This window comes from Acomys minous, assembly GCF_964271855.1.
Source record: "Acomys minous genome assembly, chromosome: 9".
NCBI classification, from domain to species: Eukaryota; Metazoa; Chordata; class Mammalia; order Rodentia; family Muridae; genus Acomys; species Acomys minous.
The window spans coordinates 69,991,529-70,012,999 of NC_140490.1; the positions used below are offsets into that span (position 1 = coordinate 69,991,529).

The 21,471-nt window shown below is 45.7% G+C and overlaps 5 protein-coding genes across 5 annotated transcripts; 2 read left to right on the top strand and 3 right to left on the bottom strand.

Moving 5' to 3' along the window:
• Nucleotides 1–4,675: 4,675 nt before the first annotated feature.
• LOC311604594 (histone H2A type 1-H) lies at nucleotides 4,676–5,136 on the bottom strand. Its single transcript, XM_084794619.1, has one exon. The coding sequence runs from the start codon at nucleotides 5,082–5,084 to the stop codon at nucleotides 4,698–4,700; it is 387 nt and encodes a 128-aa protein (XP_084650745.1). The 5' UTR covers nucleotides 5,085–5,136; the 3' UTR covers nucleotides 4,676–4,697.
• A 163-nt stretch (nucleotides 5,137–5,299) lies between these two features.
• On the top strand, nucleotides 5,300–5,810 carry LOC311604595 (histone H2B type 1-K). The gene has a single exon (XM_084794620.1). The coding sequence runs from the start codon at nucleotides 5,397–5,399 to the stop codon at nucleotides 5,775–5,777; it is 381 nt and encodes a 126-aa protein (XP_084650746.1). The 5' UTR covers nucleotides 5,300–5,396; the 3' UTR covers nucleotides 5,778–5,810.
• Nucleotides 5,811–10,173: 4,363 nt separating this feature from the next.
• Nucleotides 10,174–10,749, bottom strand: LOC311604526 (histone H4-like). Its single transcript, XM_084794467.1, has one exon. The coding sequence runs from the start codon at nucleotides 10,732–10,734 to the stop codon at nucleotides 10,219–10,221; it is 516 nt and encodes a 171-aa protein (XP_084650593.1). The 5' UTR covers nucleotides 10,735–10,749; the 3' UTR covers nucleotides 10,174–10,218.
• A 776-nt stretch (nucleotides 10,750–11,525) lies between these two features.
• LOC311605405 (histone H2A type 1-B-like) lies at nucleotides 11,526–12,120 on the bottom strand. The gene has a single exon (XM_084795904.1). It carries the CDS (start codon nucleotides 12,103–12,105, stop codon nucleotides 11,560–11,562), a length of 546 nt encoding a protein of 181 aa, XP_084652030.1. The 5' UTR covers nucleotides 12,106–12,120; the 3' UTR covers nucleotides 11,526–11,559.
• A 70-nt stretch (nucleotides 12,121–12,190) lies between these two features.
• Nucleotides 12,191–12,659, top strand: LOC311605406 (histone H2B type 1-F/J/L). Its single transcript, XM_084795905.1, has one exon. It carries the CDS (start codon nucleotides 12,252–12,254, stop codon nucleotides 12,630–12,632), a length of 381 nt encoding a protein of 126 aa, XP_084652031.1. The 5' UTR covers nucleotides 12,191–12,251; the 3' UTR covers nucleotides 12,633–12,659.
• The last annotated feature ends 8,812 nt before the right edge of the window (nucleotides 12,660–21,471 follow it).

Genomic DNA, 21,471 nt, shown 5'->3' on the forward strand with positions numbered 1-21,471 from the left:
GAGACCCTGCTCAATTATATAGTATATATAAGGCTCACGTGAACAACAGTAATTTTTTTTTATGTTTCCTTACTTTGCAAGTACATGTATGTTTCCAACGTTGTATAAAAAGAGAAATTCCAGCACATAGGAAATATTTTCTTAAATGTAAGGTTTAAAATTGATTCCAAATCACAATGCCTAAAATTTTTATTTTGTGGTGACTTGTGCCCCCTAGAGGAAATATTGGATGTTTTAGTACATTTTTACAATTTCTACATTTTCTTTTGTTCACTAAAGTTGTTCTCCATTGGGCTTCAGTTCCTACTCTTTCAGGTATTGGAGATGAAACAATGAACAAAACAACAAAAATTTATTTCACTATAGAGTCTGCTTTTTACAAGGAGATTAAAACGCAGGTTTAAAGAAGCTAGGTACCCAAGCCCAGACAATAAACATGAGATATGAGAAGTGATCTCTTGCTAGTGTACCAATTTAGTGTATCTAAGAAAACTCCTCACACTTTCTCTTCCTCCTCCTCCTCTTCCTCCTTTTCCTCCTCCTCCTTCTTTTGATAGGGTCTCAATGTATAGTTTTGAGTAGCCTGGAACTTGCTTTGTAGACCAGGCTGGCCTCAAACTAAGAGATAGGCTTGCCCAAGTACCGGGACTTTAGGCTCGAATGAGGGCTTTTGTAGGAGACACAGAACAGCTCTGTTCTGAGAAGCCACACCACCTCAGCATCCCCCAGACCCACCACAGTCTTTCAAAGATATCCTGGCCTTATCCAAAGGTCTGCTGCTGATGCCAGAAGCTCTGCACAGCTCCCACAGTCTTGTCAGGCACTTTGCTATGAGGTTGAAACCGGCCAATTCCCTCTCCTCCAGATTATAAATTAGTGGGGGATTTGGAGAAATGAATAAAGAAGTGGGGCACAATGCTGTCAGAGTGTATAACTTAGACATGGCGGTGGGGCATCAGGACCGACGCAAGACCTCTCTTCCTGCGGGATGCCAACTCACATGGATGTCGATTTGATGCACATGGGAAGGTGGCTGCAAATGTAGCGGAAGGCAGCTTAGCATAGTAGGAGTCCAGCCCTCATCATTGTGTCCCTTCCTACAACAGGCCAGATGGTGTCCCCTTTGTCCCACATCCTGCTGCCATTCCTCTCCTCACATAAGCAAAGTTCTCTTTCTTTTTTTTGTTTTCTTTCAGACAGGGGTTCTCTGTGTAACAGCCTCCGCTGTCCTGGAACTTGCTTTGTAGACCAGACCTTGAACTCACAGAAGGGGATCCACCTGCCTCTGCCTCTCTAGTGCTGGGATCAAAGGTGTGCACCCAGGATATGGGTAGGGTTTTTAAAGTAACATTTTAGAACTACCGAGGTTACCCTGTGTACACCTAAATAATTTCTAATCGCTTCAAAAATCCTCCTGTGGGCAGTGGCCATGTCCTGCTTATTATCTACCTCAGGGGTGAAGCTCATGCTTCTGTCCACTCTTTCTCAGCTCCCTTTATGCTCCTGTGCAGGTATTGTGCTGTGGTAGCTAGAGGCAGAATGGCCAGCTCACCCAGTTTATACTGTTCCCACCAGGACTTTGTACTCTTCATCCCTGTCAGCTCTTAAATCCAGCCATCTACTTTAAAATGTCTAGAGTGATGTATAATGCATATCATGACAAATAGTGCATGGAGAGAGAATCTCATCAAATGAACTTCCATTTATATATTTTTAAAAAGGATTTCGGTCATCTACTTATATGTTTGACACTTGGTTGCACTTTTTTTTTTTTTTTTGTAGTGCTGGGGACTAGACTCAGGGCGAGGCAAGCACTCTACCGACGGACCCAAGCTCCCGCCTATTTGGATTATGACTTAGTTTGGGTTTTATTGCTGTGAAGAGACACCATGACCACAGCAACTCTTCCGAAGGAAAACATTTAGTTGGGGGTGGCTTACAGTTCAGATACAATGAGCCCATTATTAGCACATTGAGAAGCATGTAGGCAGACAAGGTGCTGGAGAAGGAGCTCAGAGAGAATTCTACATCTGGATCTATAGGCGGCAGATGGAGGGAGACTGCAGCCTTGAGCCTGGATTGAGTATGTGAGGCCTCAAAGCCCACCCCCCGCAGTGATACACTTCCTCCAACAAGGCCACACCTACTCCAACAAGGCCACACCTCCCAACAGTGCCACTCCCTATGGGCCAAGTATTCAAACAGGAGCCTACGGCGGGGTGAAGGGGTGTCAAACTTATTCAAAGTACGACAGCTTGCATCTTTGTGAAGCTGATACAGTCTTCGTGATGAGGCACAGGGGCTGTGCTTCGTATTCTAGTCTAGCGAATTGTGGGTTTCAGGTCGAGTACTGTCATCAGTAGCGAACTTAACAGCAGATCCTTGGCTTTGTAACAGGGTAAATACTTCTTTCTCCATCTTGTCTCACCTGAACCATCTTTGCTTTCTACCCCTGCTGTAAAAAACGTCCCACAAGAAAGCACCCAACTCTGTTATAGAAATGAACTGCATGTTCTTGGCTCTCATTAAACTGCTTGGTCCCTCCTGCAACTGACAACCAGAATGGAGTTTTTCCCCGTTGTCTTTAAACACTCCCTGCAATATACACCCAGGGCTTCTCTGTGAGAAGTGTTTCTCGCCAGGCAGTCCCTGGCAGCTCAGTACAGATTCTTCATTTGAACTCTGGTTGTGGCCTCTGGATTTTTACTCTATAACTCTATATACAAGGACTTTTTTCTGTTGTGAAGTTTGTTTTTTTTTTAAATGTCATCTTCAAAAAAGAATGTCTAGGTTTTACTTTTATGATATTCAGTCATATAGATAAGTGCCTAGGGTTCCTTTTATATTAAAGAGAAGAAAAATAGCACCATAGTTTGTTTCTTTCTTTCTTCAACACTAAGGATTGCACCGGGGCCTCATTCCTGCTAGGCAGCTCTTTAGGAGAACAACGGAGCAAACCACACAGTCACATCCCTAGTGCCTAAAGCCTGCTAGGCAACAGTCCCCTGTTCACTAGCTAAGAATGCATTTCCATACGTGACCCCTCTAATTTAAGCATGTGATTTGCACTATCATATGGTACACTGATATGCTGAGTGTTAGAATTGAGGCTGCCCTGGTAGACGGAGGATCGGCCACGCCCCATGCCCTAACACATTAGAGCTGCACAATAGGAATTTACTAAATTACTGCCTTATATCCTAATACCCTCACTGACCTGCTAAACCAAGAGACTCTTCTCTAAATGCAGAATCTTCTCCCCTCAGGTCAGTGAAAGCACAGAATTGCCTTTGTTTCCGTGGGCCACTGTTGGAGCTTCTTTTCCAGCTTTTCTCACAGCAAGTGGCTGGCGTTATTAGAAGACCAGATATCCTTTGAAATCCTTCCCATCAGGTTACACCAACTGCTTGCAACTTTGTAGCTTCTCCCTACACACACACACACACACACACACACACACACACACACACACACACACACACACACACCCCTCCTGTACTGACTCTGCACTTTTGGGGTCCATAGCCACATAAAACAAGACAATGAGAAAGAACACACAAAAGAGAAAGTACGGGTGGAATTGAATATGAATGCTCTACTGGAAATTAGATAAATTTAAGGGACAAGTGAAAGTGAATCAGTTTTAAACATGCAATTAATTCTGCATAAAGGAACACAGCATAGAGAAAAGGCAAAATCGCTGGTGTGCTGATCTGGAGTAAAACAATGTTCTTTTGTTTATAGTTTTTGGTTTTGAGTCAAGGTTTGTCTGCATTCGCCTTCCTGTCCTGTAGCTCACTCTGTATACCAGGCAGGCTTCAAACTAAGAAATCTGCCTGCCTCTGCCTCCTGAGTGCCTCCACAGCTCAGCAGGATCTGCTGTCCAGGACTTGCCCTCTTCCCAGACTCCCCGCCCTATAGGTTTAGAGCACAGAACTTTACTAATGAATAATTAGGGACTTAGGCTGCCTTCGCCCCCCCCCCCCTTCTTCCCCGTGCTCAGTCATGTAGCAGATGACCTGTTAACCCAGAAATCTGAGATGAAGTCTGTGCCAGCTAGAACCTGCTTATCTGACCTGCCTTCTCATTTGTAGTCTACCTGGCAGAATTTATGTGATAAACTAGCTCTGTTCTTTTAAATGATTTTCATTAAATAACACCTTCAATGAAGTCATATACCTGTTTTAAATACTCATAGCCATTAACCTCTTCAACTTACCTGTCTACCACCTGACATCACTCACCTTTATTTCCCCAGCTGGAAGCAATTTTCATGCGAATTGATATGATAAACTGCCATTATCCAGGGTTACCCGGGTTTGCCAGTGTGGGACTTGAAAAAGGTTTAACAGATGAAATTAGTAAAATCTAATTGTGTCCCGCTTCAGTAAAAGTGGCAAAAGTCTAACGGTAACTAGACCAACCAACTGTGCAGCTTTTTAAAAATGGCATAGTGGTGGATCACCCCCCCCCCCAAATGTCCCTATAGTAGATGTAGGCCTTTAATCCCAACACTCTGGAGGTAGGCAGACCAGCTTGGTTTAAGAGTTCCAGTGAGATTAGCTGAGGCTCAAAGTCCCTTCTAGTTTTAAACTGAATAAAGACGGTTTCATGCGTCTAAGTTTGCGTGCGCCAGCTTCTTTCTGGATGAGTGAGTGGCTCTGAAAAGAGCCTTTGGAGATATTATCGAAATCCGCTCACTTGGCCTTGTGGTGGCTCTCGGTCTTCTTGGGCAGCAGCACGGCCTGGATGTTGGGCAGGACACCGCCCTGCGCGATGGTGACGCGTCCCAGCAGCTTGTTGAGCTCCTCGTCGTTGCGGATGGCCAGCTGCAGGTGTCGCGGGATGATGCGCGTCTTCTTGTTGTCGCGCGCCGCGTTGCCGGCCAGCTCCAGGATCTCGGCCGTCAGGTACTCCAGCACGGCCGCCAGGTAGACCGGGGCGCCGGCGCCCACGCGCTCCGAGTAGTTGCCCTTGCGCAGCAGCCGGTGCACGCGGCCCACGGGGAACTGCAGGCCGGCGCGGGACGAGCGCGTCTTGGCCTTGGCGCGCGCCTTGCCGCCCTGCTTACCGCGTCCAGACATGATAAACAATTCGAATCTTCCTTAAAGCGATGCTTTAAATTACAAGCCTCTCGGCTTTTATAGTCAAGCCAGAGCGCGAAAAAAGAAGGCGCGTTATTGGTTAACACTTGAGTTCATTTTAGCCAATGAAAACGCATTATCTGGGATTTCTGTATTCTTATTGGGTAAAAGCAGACTAAGCCCTTTCTGTGACCGACCACTACCAAGACACAGGGCTCTTATCTCTATTTGCATACGAAGCTCTAGATAAGGAGTTCACAAAGGTGTTCTGCTTGGTTTTTTGTTGGTGCTCTGTTTGCTTAGTGTTGCGTCATGCCTGAGCCCGCGAAGTCCGCCCCCGCCCCGAAGAAGGGCTCCAAGAAGGCGGTGACCAAGGCACAGAAGAAGGACGGCAAGAAGCGCAAGCGCAGCCGCAAGGAGAGCTACTCCGTGTACGTGTACAAGGTGCTGAAGCAGGTGCACCCCGACACGGGCATCTCGTCCAAGGCCATGGGCATCATGAACTCGTTCGTCAACGACATCTTCGAGCGCATCGCCAGCGAGGCCTCGCGCCTGGCGCACTACAACAAGCGCTCGACCATCACGTCCCGGGAGATCCAGACGGCCGTGCGCCTGCTGCTGCCCGGGGAGCTGGCCAAGCACGCCGTGTCGGAGGGCACCAAGGCCGTCACCAAGTACACCAGTGCCAAGTAGACTTCTGAAGCGTCAGTAAACACCTAGCACCAAAGGCTCTTTTAAGAGCCACTATGTTGTCAGTATTAGAGCTGCGAACATGAATAAGTTCAAGAGTAAAGACTAGCTTTTTACACCTAGATCCTGGTACCAGGTGAAGGTGAGCCTCAGTGTCAGGTGTAGTGCTTAATGTGTAAGGACCTATCTCTTTTGTGTCCTGGGTAAGCCACAGTGAGCGTTGGGCAAAAGGAAGTAATAGTTAAAACTACAAGCTGTATTGTTTCATAGCATAACTTAGCGTTTAGAAGTAGAGACCGGTCTGAAGGTATAAATTTGCCTGGTAGAGAGTTTGGCATACAGGAAAACCTGGGCTTCGTCCCTATCTCTACATAACTGGGGCTGGTTTTGTTTGTGTTTTGTGTTCTGGTAAGTGGAAGGTACATCAGAATTAAAGGTCGTGAGGCTGTTAAACATTTCTGACCAGGCTGGCCTACGTGACCCTGTCTCATGTAATAATCTAAATGGGGCCTAGTTAACACAAAGCCCACCCACCTGGATTTAAACCTGGCAGTGATGGCGCATGCCTTTAATCTCAGCACTCTGGAGGCAGAGCCAGGTGGATCTCAGTATGTTTAAGGCCAGTTTGGTCTAGAGTGAGTTCCAGGCTAGGGCTACACAGAAAATATCGGGGAGGGGGTGGGGGTGGGGATGGGAGCTTGGAGAGAGGTAAGGGAGATGGAGGGGACTGGGGACAACTTAATTACTGAAAGGCGTAGACATTTTTGCCACCTGCTTTTCTAAGCTTTGAGGACACAGCTACTGAGCACACAGAGTGAATTGGTTTCTCCTGGAAGTGTTCTTACAGGTGAGCAGGGTCAGGCGAGCTTTTCAACATGCGGAACATGTTTTCTATTCAAGTCTACTAGAGATTTGCCTGTTACGTTAATATTTTAAAACATATATCAAATGATTTTTAACAGTGACAATGCTTATCAACATGCCAGGCACCCCTCTCTATATACATGCTGGTAGTATATGAACCCATTTAATCTTTACATGAATCTGTAAGGTAGATATTGCTGTGTATATATTTTTTTAATGCCTGGAGTAATCTGGAAAGACTTAAAGGGAATGATTTTTCAAAGAAAAGAGCAATTGTGGAGGTAACCCCTTCGCTTAATCATAGTGACTCCCTTATAAACCTAGGTAGATACCAAGTAGCTAATGGGAGAAAACACCAGTTCAGTAAGCTGCCTATTTCAATTTTATGGGAAAGAATGAAAAACTTAAGAGATAATACTTGTGTGGTTTCCCAATAAGTATTCTAAGTTCCCAGTGTTCGCGGTTATGCTTTTCGTTTTCGATTTTTTTTTTTTTTTAAGACAGGTTCTGTAGCCCTGGCTGACCTGGGATTCATTGTGAAACTCTGGGCTCCTGCCTCAGCCATTTGAGATTCTGGATTATAAACCTGTGCCACCCAACTAGCATCTGGTACTCAGGATTTTTTTTTTAGAATGATGATGAATTCCACCTTCAGGTTTATTTTATTATTAGTCTTGGATTAAGTTTTTAAATTCCTGAACCCTTAATGGAATGCCACAGTTATTAAATCTAGGTTGGTAAGCCAGTTTTCAAAAATAAATAATCTCGATTTTACAACATTTATTTTGTTCTTCCTTGAAATTCTGAAAATACATCTTCATAGAAAACTTGGGTTTAAGTAAGGCCTTAAGTTTCATTGCCGCTGCGTTTCTCTCCTTTCATATGGGTCTCATTTTGTTTCTGTGGAGAGAACAGAATTGGCAGCTGAAATTAATCAGAGTTAAGATCAGAGTTCCTTCATGAGCAGCAAAACTGATTCACTCTAAATTATGAAAGGCAGGGTAAGATTCCCTTCTTCCCCTTCCCCACATATTTCTGTCATTTCCTCCCTCTTCAGATATATATATATATATCACTTAAGTTAGACAAAACAAAATTTTAATTGTATTTTTATAACCAAATTATTAAAAAGTTGAATTTGCTACAAAAATGCCCCTTAAAAAATTAATTTTGCAAGCTGGGTGGTGGTGCACGCCTTTAATCCCAGCACTCGAGAGGCAGAAGCAGAAGCAGGAGGATCTCTGTGAGTTCAGGGCCAGCCTGGTCTGCAGCGTGGCTTCCAGAATAGCCAGGCAGGTCCACACAGAGAAACCCTCTTTCAAAGAAAGAAAGAACAATTGTGCCTCTGCTCCAGTTCCCTTAGGTGACATTTGGACAGTCTTGTCACTGTTTCAGTCCCATCTGAGGAAAGAGTCTCATTTTAAGTGTTCCCACGGGGACTGCCTAAAGAGTTTTTAATGCTCTGGAGGGTCCTGCAGGGCCTCTCTCTCCTTCTGCCTCTGTTCCTTTTTACTTAGATGATGAGACTGTAGGTTGGGTGTGCAGTTGTCTTGGCTGGGATGAAATTAAAGTAGGAGACCCCATAGGGTTAGGTTTAGAACACTCCCCTTCTCCACTTGCAAACTGTAAATGAAATTTCTGTTGAGAGTTCCTAGAAAATTGCAAATCTCATTGCTCGGATGAGAGGTCTGCAGCAAATTGAAATTCTCATCTGATAAAGGGTTTCACTCCAGAGTGTATTTTTTTGGCCATTCTCATGACCTATAATTTTCCATTTCTCTGTCCTGCCTAAACGTGAGATGTGAGCAGAACAGAGAATTTTATCTCTGTCTTTAGGAATGTAAGGGGAGAAAAATTAAATTTGTTCACTTCCCAGGATTTTCTATGGATTGGTTTCTATGGATTTCTATTTGCATCTGAAAGCAGAAAGCCAGTTTGTTTAATTTAATTAACTGCTCAGGAGAGAGACAGTATAATCATACAGTTTCCGCTTTGTTAGCAGGCACATTTTTAACAAGAAAAGGAGTGACATTGATTTTATTTTATTTTATTTTTTTATTTTTTTTTTGTTTTTTGAGACAAGGTTTTTCTGTGTAGCCTTGGCTGTCCTAGACTCGCTTTGTAGACCAGGCTAGCCTCGAACTCACAGTGATCCGCTTGCCTCTGCCTCCTGAGTGCTGGGATTAAAGGCATGTGCCACCACGGCCGGCTTGACATTGATTTTAATATGTTCCTCACGATCTATTATAAATGGTTTCAGTGTCTAAACCATTTAAACAGACTGCATTTTTTCAAGTGTTTGAGATCTAGTATCTATATTATACTTTTACAGTCCATGGAATTTCTTGATCTGTATTTTGATTTTGTTTTCAAATTGTTCGAGACAAGGCCTCAAACCTGTACTGGCCCTGGTGTTAAATTAAAGATGTCTGCTTGTCTCTGTTTTCTGAGTGCTGGGATTAAAGGTGCAAGCCCAGTGGAGTTCTTTATTTTTCTTTCTTTTTGTGTTTTTTGTTTTTTTCTAGACAATGTTTCTCTGTGTAGCTTTGGTTGTCTTGAACTCGCTTTGTAGACCAGGCTGGCCTCGAACTCACAGTGATCAGCCTGCCTCTGCCTCCCGAGTGCTGGGATTAAAGGCAGGCGTGTGCTACCATCACAATTTCAATTCAGTGATTGTCACTTGCTTCACATGCTCCGTTCTGGGACCAGCACCAGCTCTTTGGTGACATTATTATTATTATCGATGAGAGACTAGTATGACACATAGGTAGTGGTGATCCAGTACCCTGTAACTAACTATTTTTCTCAAGACAAGAATTTTTGTGTAGTACTATTTTAGAATTCGTTCTGTAGCCCTGCCTGGCCTTGCCTCGGCCTTCTGGGATTAAAAGGCATGTGCACCACTGTCCTGAGAATTTTTCTTTCTTTCTTTCTTTCTTTTTTTTTTTTTACAATCTCAACTATTCTGGAGATGGAAACAAGATGTAAATATTAGGAGGTAGGCCTGCCTGAACTTTTAGGGGGGGGGGGGTTGAGGAGGAGCTGCCTAACACAAAGCGTTCTCTGAGTAAGTCAGTACTGCAAAACACACATACTCTGCTAAACCACGAACTAAAACAGCTGATATAGAATTGTGACTTCCAAGACACGGTTTCTGTGTAGCTGTGGCCTACACGGTTATTACTGAGGCTTGAGCAACGCCGTGCGCTATGGGGTGGATACCCATGTACACTGGAAAGCCACGAAAACAGCAGCCATTAGGGAAGAAACGAGCTAGTTTCTGCTTGCCTCTGCCTCGAGTGCTGGGATTAAAAGCGTGCACCACCTTAAGCAGAATAACTGCCTTTTAAATCTTCAAATTTTGGAGTAAGGTCCGGTATTGTCGGGCCCGCCCGAGAGCTGCCACTCTTGTGTGGCCAAACGTAGTTAACTTTAATTCCCAAATAAATAGTGTGACCCTCCAGCCGCTCGTAGAAGTCATTGTCCAACTAACACAGAAAGCCAGTTCAGCTCCTTTACTGGTTTTGTGGGTGGCCCTGAAAAGGGCCGTTAACATAGAGCGAGCGGGAATGAGGCCGACTCAGCCGCCGAAGCCGTAGAGCGTGCGTCCCTGGCGCTTGAGCGCGTAGACCACGTCCATGGCGGTGACGGTCTTGCGCTTGGCGTGCTCCGTGTAGGTGACGGCGTCGCGGATCACGTTCTCCAGAAAGACCTTGAGCACCCCGCGGGTCTCCTCGTAGATGAGGCCGGAGATGCGCTTGACTCCCCCGCGCCGGGCCAGGCGGCGGATGGCGGGCTTGGTGATGCCCTGGATGTTGTCGCGCAGGACTTTGCGGTGGCGCTTGGCGCCTCCCTTGCCCAGGCCCTTCCCGCCTTTGCCGCGACCAGACATGGCTGAACACAAAGAGCAAGCGGACTGACGGCCCTGGCACCACGGCAGGTCTCTCTTATAGGGAACGTGCGGACCGGAGTGAAAACAGGAAGCGCAGGGGCGGGAAATGCCTGTGCTGGGGGAGGAGCCCTCGGCGCGGCAAAAGCCCAGCGGTTCATTCCTTTCAGCCTTGGCTATGAATGGAAAGGAAGCAAAATCCGCCATCTTCCCTTATTTACGTGTTTCCTTTTAGCACTTTGTCTAGGAAAATGGTATTGAGATGCGTTTTAGTGAATCAAACAATAAATTAACGAGAAAATCACTAATTGTGCCAATCAACTGAAAATTCTATGAGATGTGTTCCTAATGGGAATCATTTTAACTGCTGTCATTACTGTTTTTCACACTCATTTTGCGAATCACCTTGTCGCTATATAAGTCCGGATGTTTCCAACTCAGATGTCTGGCTCTGCTTCGTAATGCCCGATTTGTAACACTATACAGGTTGTGAAAGTCAGGGAGGTTTTTTAAATCATTTAAGTGCAGGAAAACTAGGACCATGTGTTTGAGGTAAGAGCATAAACGCTAAGGGAATTCCAGTTATAAGTTCGAAGGGAACCAGGTTACATAAAAAACAAAACAAGCCAAAACACCTAAGTATTTGAGCTGAGGTTTATTCAGCCATGTGTCCTTGTCATAGCCCACTAGAAAGTGGCTCCGCCTGGGGACGTGGACGTATCCTTGCACGCAGCCTTCCATGCTGCTTTACGAATGGCCTAGACTTCCGAGCCTGTGTTATTACTGAGGGGCGAGCAAGGCCGTACGCTAGGGAGCGGACACCCATGTAAACTGGAAAGCCACCAGATAAGTGGCCATCAGGGGAGAAACGAAGTCAGGCTGAGGTGTTAATGGGGGACCGTGGCGTCTTGCTTTCGTTCGTGTTTGTCCCCTTCAAACGACAAAGGGAGATGTCACACCTCTTTTACTTGAAAATGTAGGTGGCTCTGAAAAGAGCCTTTGTTTTTGTGTCCTAAGGATCAGAGCCCGGACTTATTTTCCCTTGGCCTTGTGGTGGCTCTCGGTCTTCTTGGGCAGCAGCACGGCCTGGATGTTGGGCAGAACGCCGCCCTGCGCGATGGTGACGCGTCCCAGCAGCTTGTTGAGCTCCTCGTCGTTGCGGATGGCCAGCTGTAGGTGTCGCGGGATGATGCGCGTCTTCTTGTTGTCGCGCGCCGCGTTGCCGGCCAGCTCCAGGATCTCGGCCGTCAGGTACTCCAGCACGGCCGCCAGGTAGACCGGGGCGCCGGCGCCCACGCGCTCCGAGTAGTTGCCCTTGCGCAGCAGCCGGTGCACGCGGCCCACGGGGAACTGCAGGCCGGCGCGGGACGAACGCGTCTTGGCCTTGGCGCGCGCCTTGCCGCCCTGCTTGCCGCGTCCAGACATCCTTAAAATGAAAACAACCCCTAGCAACTCAGCGTTCGCAACCTGGGCGAGCTTGCCCTTTATAATTCTCTCTGGCACCGAAAAGGGACCCATGCGATTGGCTGGCTTCCTCTTTTCCTCTAGACCAATGGAAGCGATTCTGACATTGAGCATGTCGATTGGGCAAATCTCCTAGATGACGTCGCCCAACCATCAGCCAATCGTAAGTGTTCTTTCCTGAGCCTCATTTGAATAGACTCTTATATAAAGCGAAGGGCCGGCAGTCTCGGCGCTGCAGTTGTTCTAGGCAGAGTTTCGCCATGCCTGAGCCCGCGAAGTCCGCTCCCGCCCCGAAGAAGGGCTCGAAGAAGGCGGTGACCAAGGCGCAGAAGAAGGACGGCAAGAAGCGCAAGCGCAGCCGCAAGGAGAGCTACTCCGTGTACGTGTACAAGGTGCTGAAGCAGGTGCACCCCGACACGGGCATCTCGTCCAAGGCCATGGGCATCATGAACTCGTTCGTCAACGACATCTTCGAGCGCATCGCCAGCGAGGCGTCGCGCCTGGCGCACTACAACAAGCGCTCGACCATCACGTCGCGGGAGATCCAGACGGCCGTGCGCCTGCTGCTGCCCGGGGAGCTGGCCAAGCACGCCGTGTCGGAGGGCACCAAGGCCGTCACCAAGTACACCAGCTCCAAGTGAGCGCGCGCCTCACCACGCACACAAAGGCTCTTTTCAGAGCCACCCACACTCTCAGTGGAAAAAGCTGTTGCACAAGTGTCTTTGCCTATAGTCGGTCGGGTTTGGCTTTTAGCAGGATTCCTGTGAAGGTCTCTGGACACCTTACAAAGGTCTTTGAGTCTTGCGGGAAGTGTTTGTTCACTGCAAGAAGTGAAGATAGAGACAAGAAAGGAACAGGTACGTTCTTGGCTTTCCGCTTCTGGGTTAAGCTAATGAAAAATATGACAAAAGCAACAGCGATGAAGAAAACCTACAGGTATCATCTCACTCCCACCCTGAGTCAGGGTTTCCCTGTAGACTTATGTGGCCAGCACTCCCTTTGTATGTAGGTCAGGCAGACCTCCCAACTCTGCAATTCACCCAGAAGCCACTGACCGTTACTTTATCTGCTGTGTGGGAGTAGAAAGCCAGCCTGTTTTCAGGAAGCTTTATGACTCAAATATGACAGTAAGATGCTGTTGGCAGTGAGATCATGTGCTGGGTCATCAAGGTGAGTATGTGCCACTAAGTACCATGAGCATGGAGCATTCCTGAGCCTCCAAGGGATTTTCTATTCGTGTGTTCCTTGACTAATTTGTTGTAGAAGTCGACCAGGCAATGGTGTAGACGAGTGGCGCCTAACAGTGAGTTTGGTAGGATGGGCGTGGAAGACCATGAATAAGCCTCTCATAATCATTCCTGGTGGCCTGTGAATTTGCATCTCTTCTAACCTGAAATTCTACCACTAGAAATGTACTGGTTTTCAATATATGTAAAATGTAGTATATTTGAGGTTGGTAATTTTTTTCTCCAGCAGTCTAGTTTGTAAAAAAAAAAACAAAAAACAAACAAACAAAAAAAAAGCAGGGCTGGAAAGATGGTTCAGCAGTTAAGAGCACTGACTGCTCTTGTATAGGTCCTGAGTTCAATTCCTGGCAGTCACATGGTGGCGCACAACCATCCTATCATGTAATATAATGCCGCCTTCTGGTTTGCAGGTATTCATACAGATATATATATATCTTTAAAAAAAACCCACTAGGAGCAATCTGATAAATAGCATATTACACCATATCATCCTGGTTAGGAGAAAACAAACAAACCAAACAATGAAAACAAACAAACAAACAAAAAACAAAACCGGAGCTGGGCGTGGTGGTGCACACCTTTAATACCAGCACTCAAGAGACAGAGGCAGGTGGATTGATGTGTGTTGGAGGCCAGCCTGATCTACAAAGTGACAGCCAAGGCTACACAGAGAAACTCTGTCGCAAAAAAACAAAGCAAAACAAAACAAAAAAAAACCCCACAACAAACAAACAAAAAACACCAAACCAAACCAAACCAAAAACAGAATAAAAGGCACCTTTTCACAATAACAATTATTTTCATGATTAGGTAATGCTTTTAAAAAATTCTTTCTATTCATTAGCACATTTCATTTTCTTTCTTCTTTTTGTTTTAGTTTGTAAGACAAGGTTTGTCTGTGTAGCCCTATCTGCCCTGGAACTCGCTCTGTAGACCAGGCTGGCTTTGTACTCAGAGATCCACCAACCTCAGCTTCTGGAATGTTGGGATTAGAGGTGTGTGCTACCATGCCCTGTCGGGGACGGGCTATATGGCCAATGTTCTTCCATCTTGTCAGAGCCTAGGTTCCTATTTCTCCAGCAGTCTGCCATTTACCAGACACCAGCTGACCCTGTCGTGGTTCAATAGTTAGACTAAAGATAAGATTTAGATGGAGCCACCCTGTTGTAGTTTAACAGTTAGATTAGATAAAGATAGCAAAATATTCGATGTTGCAGGATGTTGTGACCTGCTTGGAATTCTTCGCATCTTGAGATAGCCTACAGCTGGGTTGCCATAGCAATATACTTCCTTGCCCTCTGCCTTATAAAAACTCTGTGAAATTTCTCAATAAACAGGGTTTGATCAGAATCCAGACTTGCCCCCTTCTTCGTGTCTTGTGTTCTGTCCCTATACAGGAAAATTCTCCTCCTGAGCGTTAGTTGAACCCTGGCGGGCTGGGGCAACGCCCAACTTTAGTCATGTTTTTTTAATAGTAGTCTTATAATGTAAATTACATGTATGCCAACCAAACATCTGTTTCCAGAACAAACAAGGGATAGAAGGCAAGAGAAACCTAAAAAGTCTCTGAATGTTTCTTAGATAAGTGATATAAATGTATGGGGAAAAAAAGGTGAGTCTTGTAATAAACTTTGTAAAACTGCATTTAGTGAATTTATATATTGTGTGTGTAGCACATGTGAAGGAGTCACAGGACAATTCAGCTGCCTTTTCATTTGATGTTAGAATATGTCTTTAAAGTACTGCATTCTATAACGGCCTCCTCTCACTCTTCCATAGCATTGCTGCCCTCGCCGCCAGACATGGGAACACAGCCCTGCTTACCTTTAAACTGAAATTGTTCTTTTGACAGGGTCCTGGTGGCCTGGAACGCACCACATAGCCAGACTACACTGCCTGCCTCAGCACCTGATTGCTGGGGTAATAAGTGTGTGCCAGTTTATTTGGGGGGGATATTTGAGACACTGCCTCCATAGCTGAGAATGGCCTTCTTATCCTAGTGTATCCCCCCATCCGACCCATACCTGTCCATCCTCCTGCTCTGCCTCATGGGAGGCAGGGTCAGGAGTGTGCATCACCATTCCACGCTAGACGCCGATCTGGAACAGCCACCCAGTGGTCACACTTCCCTTCCTACTTCTGTGACCAGAGGGCTGAACACTGTCTATATCCACTGGGCTGGGATGTTGTTCTACAGGGCATCAGGAAACGAATAAGAGTTTTGCTTTTTGAAGTAAACAACAGACTGCAAGGACAGGAATGCTGTGGTCAGAAGCTGGGCTGCACGCGTTGGGATGCAGAGCGTTGTTTAGGATGGGCTGAGTCCCGCTAGAGCGCCAACCATCCTTAAACACCTTTCTGTCCCAGCCCCTCTCATTCTCCCAGGGAACCCAAGAGTTCCTTTCTTTTTTCGAGACAGGGTTTCTCTGTGTAGCCTTGGCTGTCCTGGACTCCCTTTGGACACTAGGCTGGCCTCGAACTCACAGCGATCCACCTGCCTCTGCCTCCCGAGTGCTGGGATTAAAGGCGTGCGCCACCACGCCAGGCCCCAAGAGTTCCTCTTAACTGGCTAGTTGGAAGCTGATTCTTTCATTTTATACTAATATAAACACGTTTCCTATGTGTTATAAAAACACAATTTATAGAATTCAATACAGTACACATATAGTTGTAGGAATCTGCCTCATATCTAGCATACACTACGATATCAGCCAGCAGCGCACTGAAGGCTCGTTTTCTAGCACGCAAGTGAGCACTAGGCACACAGTAGTACTGGGAGGAATGAGGCCTGGCCCTCCCAGACTCTCCGTTACAGAGAAAGGGACTCCAGAGGTCAACTGTCTTTTCAAAGAGAAGCTAATTTATGGAGGAAATGAGGATTTAAGCTAGGTTCATTTTTGAAAGAAATTATAAAGGCATTCACACACTTACCACCTCACCCTAGCCAGCCTGTCTTTACCACTTGATTAGTCAGCAACAAAACCAATATGAAGTGCTCGTGCCTATAGATATATGACTGATGGAGCACTCACAAAAGCGGCGGTTAGCTTGCTAACTTCTGGAGCCAATGGTTTATTTTCAGCTCAAAGGCCACCAGCTCAGGAGCCAGCAAGAGCTGATAGCATTTCAATTTGAGCTTAAGGACAGGAAAACGATTTATCAGCCCCAAAGCATGCAGTGGAAGGGGGCAAGGCCTCCTCTCTGTCGGTGGGGTCTGTTTCTGTTCTATTTGGCTCTGCAATTAGTTGGATGAGACCCATTTCCAGGCAGGAGGATCATCTTCTTTCCCTGGGGTAAATGTTTGACTCCTCTAAGGAGGCATGAAAAAGCTGCACGGGGAACCCATGGGTGATGTTTGACCAACTATGTGGATAGCTCATTGCCTTGTCAATATTAACCATGCAACGGGTTTTTAAAAGAGAAAACAAGATTTAAAATTAAGAAGAGGGTTGGAGAAATGCTCAGTGGTCAAGAATGCTTACTGCTCCTTGACCCACATTTAGTTTCCAGGACCCACACGGTGAAACACAACAGGTTTGTCCTTCCACTTTTAGAGATCAGCTGTCCTCTTCTGAGTCACTTGAGGACCTGAAAGCACATGGTGGACATTCACACACTGACGCAGACAGCATATATGGAAATAAAAATATAGCGCATTTTAAGGAAGAAAAGCCATATGTGGCAGCATTTGGGAGATGGAGGCAGGAGTTCAAGGCTTCACAGCTAAGTTCTGCCCCCCCCCCCCCTAAAAACTAGGAGGAAGAAAACCATTTTACTAACAGAAGTAAGTAAGAAAGCAATTTAATTTTGTTCATGATTTCATTACTGGAGTGTTTGACTCCTCCCTTTTTTTTTCCGGCCTTAGGTTGAGAAGTAGATTCAATAATCTACTTTTTGTCCTATCATCCCTACATATCTCTATACTCCCCTTTTTTTCTTTACAGCCCCTATCTCTGTACCTTTTAATGACAATATATATCTATAGCCCAAGAAAGCAACCAAAAACCTACCCAACCCCCCTTGAGGGAAATGGGGCATCTTTCTCCTAAAGTTTTTTAAAGCTGATTTGGGGCAGAGAATAGCTGGGGGGGGGGGGGGCAAAACAATGGTTAAGCAAACTGGGAACAATCTGTTTTTTAACAATTAAACTTTATTATACAACCCAACTATCTTACACAAGAGGGAAAAAAGGTTAAAGGGAAACAAGAGTGAGTGAACCTTTCGGTATCTGTTCCACGGGATGGGTCCCTAGGTGTCGCTGGCCTGTGTGCTGGTCTGGCCTGTAGGCTGATTCTTTCCCCATCCACGTGGGCTCAAGCTCAGTCCAAACCTGCCGCATCCGCTACTCCTCTTTACCTGTTTGTCTCTCACATACAAGGGCCAATCGCCTCCTCCCATCGAGGGTCGATTATAAACACAATAATCCAGATGGGGTCCCCTATCGGATTCCTGAATTCCAGGCCCAGGATGGCTCCACCCAGTCTATCTCAAGGTTAATCTCAGGGAGTGTCCGTGGTGTGTCCAAGGGCAAAGCCTGGCAAGACTGCTTTCACTTGTGACAAAACTTACAATCCTTCCCACATATTTATTTGTTGTGTATACAGTGTTCTGTCTGCATGTACAGCTGAATACCAGAACAAGTCACCAGATTTCATTATAGATGGTTTGTCAGCCAGCCTGTGATTGCTGGGAATTGAACTTAGGACCTTTGGCAGAACAGTCAGAGCTTTTAATCACTGAACCATCTGCCCAGCCCCTCACCCCTTGTTTTATGTCCTCAGTTTTTCTCAGCACCCTTTGTTTTGGTTTTGTTTGTGTGCATTTGCCCTGTTTTGAGTTATGGTCTTCCTATGTCATCCAGGCTGGCCTCTAACTCTCAGCAGCTTTACTACTTTGGCCTCCCAGGTGCTGGAGTTACAGGCATACCTCAGCACACCTTCTTACCCCCACCTCAGAGCCTCAGGGTAGAACACTGTAGGACAGTCACTCTGCCAGCTGGGCTGCATGCTAAGACAAGAAGACACTTAGAGAAGGGGAAAATAAAATCTCTTGTTCTCTTATAGTGGTTCCAGTGCATTACTCAAGAGTCCCTTACTTGAGGTAGATTTCTTATTGACCCACAGCACACAGTGAGCGTCGTCAACGAGTAAGCAAGTCCGCTCCAGTGTATTCATTTGCAGCCTGGGGTCTGATTGTGAAGCCGGAGTCCTATGAAGGTGGTCACCCTTGGTAAAAAGATAACCATGCCTTTTGATTTTGCTTTTCAGTTTGCTCTTTGAGACAAGGGCCTCAGGACCAACTAAGCTCCTGAGGTCTCACTGTGTGGCCCAGGGTGTCCTTAAACTCACAGAGTCATCCGATGGCAGCATCTCAAGAGCTGGCACAATAGCCTGTCTGCTCATCCTCCATCCTAGGGAAAGTCGTGCTTTGAAACTCGGGTTGTGGGAAGCTGGATCTGGAATTCAGGGTAGAAAGTTGCAAGCAAGAACTAAAGCAAAGACCACAGAGGAATGCTGCCTTCTGGCTCACTTCACTTCTTCCACAGCAAGCATAACCAGTCTGATGCCCCACAGGTCAATCTGACAGAGGCAGTTCCTCAATTGGGGTTCTCCTTTTTTCAGGTGATTAATTACAGTTTGTGTCAATCAAGCTGACAAAAACTAACCAGTACAGGGTTGTAAACTTACATTGCCCACTGTCCACCTGCATCCCTGCTGTGTGAATGCTCATGTGCGTATACATGTATCTATCGTGACTGACAGCCAGATGTCATATACTAGTTAGATTCAATTACACATTACTTCATGGATGTACTTACTTCTAACAGGGATTACATATACCAAGGATATCAACCTTTTCATTTTTATATTTTATTTAAGTTTATTTGTGTGGGTACTTTGCCTGGACACATGTCTATGGTCCTTCATCCAGCATAAACATAGGGACACTACCTACTATATGCCAGGCTCAGCACCAAGGACCCAACAATTAAAACATGAAAATGACCCAAGCTTCACTTCTCAAGGAATAGCTTATTGCAGTTAATGACATGAAAAATACCAGAAAGGGGTGAGGTAGCTTGTCTGCACCTCAAGGTTTGGCGGTGTTAGAGAGGAGAACATTCTAGAACATGGAAGCATTAACTTCCGGAACTACAGATCCAATGGAGGTAGATAAAAGCCAGGTGCTGTCATGACCCCTCCAATGGAGCCTGTGAGACAAAGGCTATTGCACAGCCTGAGGCGATGACCCCTGGCCAGGGAAAGCCTCTTAGAATCGGGCTAATGTTCCTGCCAGGAGTATTTGATTGCAGCCTTTCTTGCCCCCCTCATTGTGTTGGCATATTCTGTTTCTATTCTTTCTCCTAACCTTACTCCCATACCAGGACTTTAAGACATGACGACATTTCTATGAAACGCCCTAACATGGGACTGCAACCAGGGACTGTTCAAGCCCGGAGTTCACAGCCAAGCTCAGCTAGTCTTCTCCAGTTATTAAAAGAAACATGTCTAATAATTAATCACTAGTTAATAATTTATATTATGATTTACAAAGAAATAAAGTGTTTCAGAAAGTTCCAAATAGGAGTGCTCAGATATTAGAAAGGAGAACTAAGAAAAAACTGTCTTGGTTCCCATACTCCCAGCACACAGGGGGGAAAAGTTAATGAGAGAACAGTGACCCTTGACAAAGAGAGCGCATGCGCACTGATACCAGCCAATAACTTAAAAATGATGATGTCTTCACTTTGCATTCTGTGCCCTGTACTGTTTCATTTCAAGTCGATAACTCAGAAATGCCAACATTATTTCTTTGCATTCCGTACTTTTTACAGTGTATGCCTGATTGCTTCACTGACTCCCTTGAATCCACTCCATGGGAAATGTAGCCACAAAACACTCCCTGTTTTAAAAAACATGTATAAAAATCTAGACTGCTTGCCTGCAAAAAAAAAAAAAAAAACCACTCAGATTCAAACTGCCCCTGCCTTTGTCTCTGTTTGTCACACATGGAATCTTTGTCCACTGACGCTTTAAGAACTCCCGTTCCCAAGTACCTATACCTGACCGAGATGGTCCATGACAAGGTGTCAATAGTGAGGGCTCATGGACAAATAGGCAGTAAGTGAGGTGGGACTTTCAGTTACAGAAAGATGGAGAAAGAGCTCAGAGAAGACTTGATAAACTAGAGAGAGCACAAAACCTGTCATGGAGGATTATAAATCTTATTCTTATATAACCAAATGGTAGGTGCCAAATCTGTACCATTTACTGGTCCATATGGGGACTGAACCCCTAACCTTGGCATCATTAGCACCACACTCTAATCAGCTGAGCTGAGTGGCGACAATATGAAATGCTTCTTTTCTAACTACCTATAAAAGATCTCACACAGCTTCAGACGCTGCCCCAAGGAGGTGAATACACAGTCTTTATTTTGTTCTTAATTCTCACACCATACCTGTAGTGGATGTAAACATGTTTTCGTTTTGATCCCAATTGTGGGATGGGGAACAGACTTGTCAGAGAACAGGTGACGTTTATTCACATAGAAGTTGAACCACCTCATACGGGGGCTTGTTTTTTGCCAGTTAAAACACACCTAGTACAGACTCTGAATATACCCAAAACAGAAGGCTGGGGTTAGGAGTTGGTTCCTGGGCCTGGGAACATGAACTTAGTTGACCCTGCCATCAAGATGGGGAAGTTGTACTTACAATGGCTGGACTCAGACAACTGTCTCCTAACAACAGAAGCTCTTCAGCTATTGGGAAGCCCCTAGGTTTCCTAGGGCCTGGGACTTTGTACTTAACGCTCTTCCTATGGGTAAATGAACTCTGAAAATGGAAAGGCATTATTTAGAATAAGTTTCTTTTGCTTGTTCCCAACAACAGACATATTCAACTTTTCATATACATATATTACGTAGAGGAATTTGCTACGTGATTCCTCACATAATACCCTTTGCCCTACAAACTGAAGGCATTTGAGGAACAGCTAATTCAGGGATTTCTCTCAAGTGACCAAAGACAAATGCCCAGAAAGTACAGCAGTATCATGACTTTCTTCCGAAAGTAGAGATTGATTGTGTCAGCAGGAGACTCCCTGCTCAAGTAGACTTGCCACAAATGGGTTTCCCCAAGAAAGTGTTTTTTTTCCCTGAATCTCCACCTCCTCCTCTAAGAAGGAATACGAACTTCAGGGTCCCCCGGATCAGTGTTCTCTCCTGTAAA